The following is a 1,731-nucleotide window of genomic DNA, read 5'->3' as shown; positions in this document are numbered from 1 at the left end:
CCCCCCCTCCCGCTCATGTGTCAGGTGAAGATTCCGCCTCCAGCACAGTTTATAATCTCGGAAATAAACATTTATTGTGCAAATCCCGTGTTTCTGGGAGAACTCTCGTCATACGTGTGGGTGGGCAGCCTCATGTGAAGGACACGGTTAGCAGCAGAGGATGCTGGGAGAACTTCCACACGTCTTCCTATGTCCATAGCGTGGCTCCTCCTCGTCATCCTCCCACCATGCAGCGTGGACGGTGAGCAGGCAGTACAGTCACACAGGACGTTTGTATCTCTCAGCCCCTCCTCCGGGGGGCCGGACCTCTCAGGACATTGGACCGCCCCCGAGGACTCAGTACGGCTCTGCGTTGTGGTTCTTGCTCTTCTTCCGCCTGGTCCGGGCAGAGGGCGCCGGGATCTCCAGGGACTCCAGCCGGAACGGCCGTGGTAGAGGCGTGTCCGTGGACTGAACGGGGGACACGGAGATGAGACTTGACGTGAGGTTGGACGGAGACGTGTTCAGGGGGGTGTTGTAGGCCGGGGACGTGCTGTGCAGGCTTGCACTCAGGATCTGATTGGCTCGCTTGGATTTGAAGTAATTGCTGGCCAGGTTCTCGCTGTCGCTGCGGATCAGCATGGCCTTGTATCGGTCCTCCCCCTGGGAGCAGAGAGAGGAGGTCTTATTACTACACCCGTGTGCAGTCATCACGCTTAGCCGTACACGGGACAGACACACATATGACAGACGCGCGTCCACGGGAGAGACGCGCGTCCACGGGATATACACAGGACAGATGCGCGTCCACGGGACAGACACATATACACGGGACAGCCACACATATGACAGACGCGCGTCCACGGGACAGACACATATACACGGGACAGATGCGCATATGACAGACGCGCGTCCACGGGACAGACACGCATACATTGGACAGACGCGCATCCACGGGACAGACGCATATACACGGGACAGACACGCGTCCACGGGACAGACATGCATACATGGGACAGCCACACATGACAGACGCGCATCCACGGGACACACATATACACGGGACAGACGAGCGTCCACGGGACAGACACACATATGACAGACGCGCATCCACGGGACAGACGCATATACACGGGACAGACGCATATACACGGGACAGACACATATACACGGGACAGACGCATATATGACAGACGCGCGTCCACGGGACAGACACACATATATATGACAGACGCGCGTCCACGGGACAGACGCATATATGACAGACACGTGTCCACGGGACAGACGCATATACACGGGACAGACGCATATATGACAGACACGTGTCCACGGGACAGACACACATATATATGACAGACGCGCGTCCGGGTTTGTATGTTATCTGGTTTGTTCGCCGTCAATACACGGGACTCGCCACCAGAGTGCGCTTTGTCAGCTGGGTGGTGTCAGCCCTGCAATCACTATATCGCTCAGCATGCGACGTCCTCACAGCCCCGCCCTTTGTGAAGACGCTGCAACGCGGGATGGACCACAGGTGGTGACGGGGTGATGCATTGCTCTGCTGCACGCGCGTGTGGCCCTGTGTACATGGGCGCAGTGTGGACGCATGCTCCCTCACCATAACGCATGTTGTGAGGTATATTTCGGGGTCCTCAATGCTTTCTATTGGTGGTTATCCCATTTCCAGCCCATAATATACACCGGGGGAGCGGTTGCCCTTAGTAACCAATAAGCTTCTTGTTTTATGTAAGT

The 1,731-nt window shown here is 56.7% G+C and overlaps 1 protein-coding gene across 1 annotated transcript in view; it reads right to left on the bottom strand.

Annotated features, from left to right (window-relative positions):
- Positions 1-325: 325 nt before the first annotated feature.
- The window catches only part of KIF17 (kinesin family member 17), a 17,853-nt gene continuing 16,447 nt past the window's right edge, over positions 326-1,731 (bottom strand). Inside the window, exon 12 of the mRNA XM_018575213.1 lies at positions 326-670. Within this exon, the coding sequence (XP_018430715.1) occupies positions 337-670 (334 nt within the window). The 3' untranslated portion in view covers positions 326-336. The remainder of the gene's footprint in view (positions 671-1,731) is intronic.

The sequence above is a fragment of the Nanorana parkeri genome, unplaced genomic scaffold (genome assembly GCF_000935625.1).
Source record: "Nanorana parkeri isolate BGI_ZX_2015 unplaced genomic scaffold, ASM93562v1 scaffold3647, whole genome shotgun sequence".
NCBI lineage: Eukaryota > Metazoa > Chordata > Amphibia > Anura > Dicroglossidae > Nanorana > Nanorana parkeri.
This window is presented reverse-complemented; position numbering and strand designations above follow the sequence as displayed.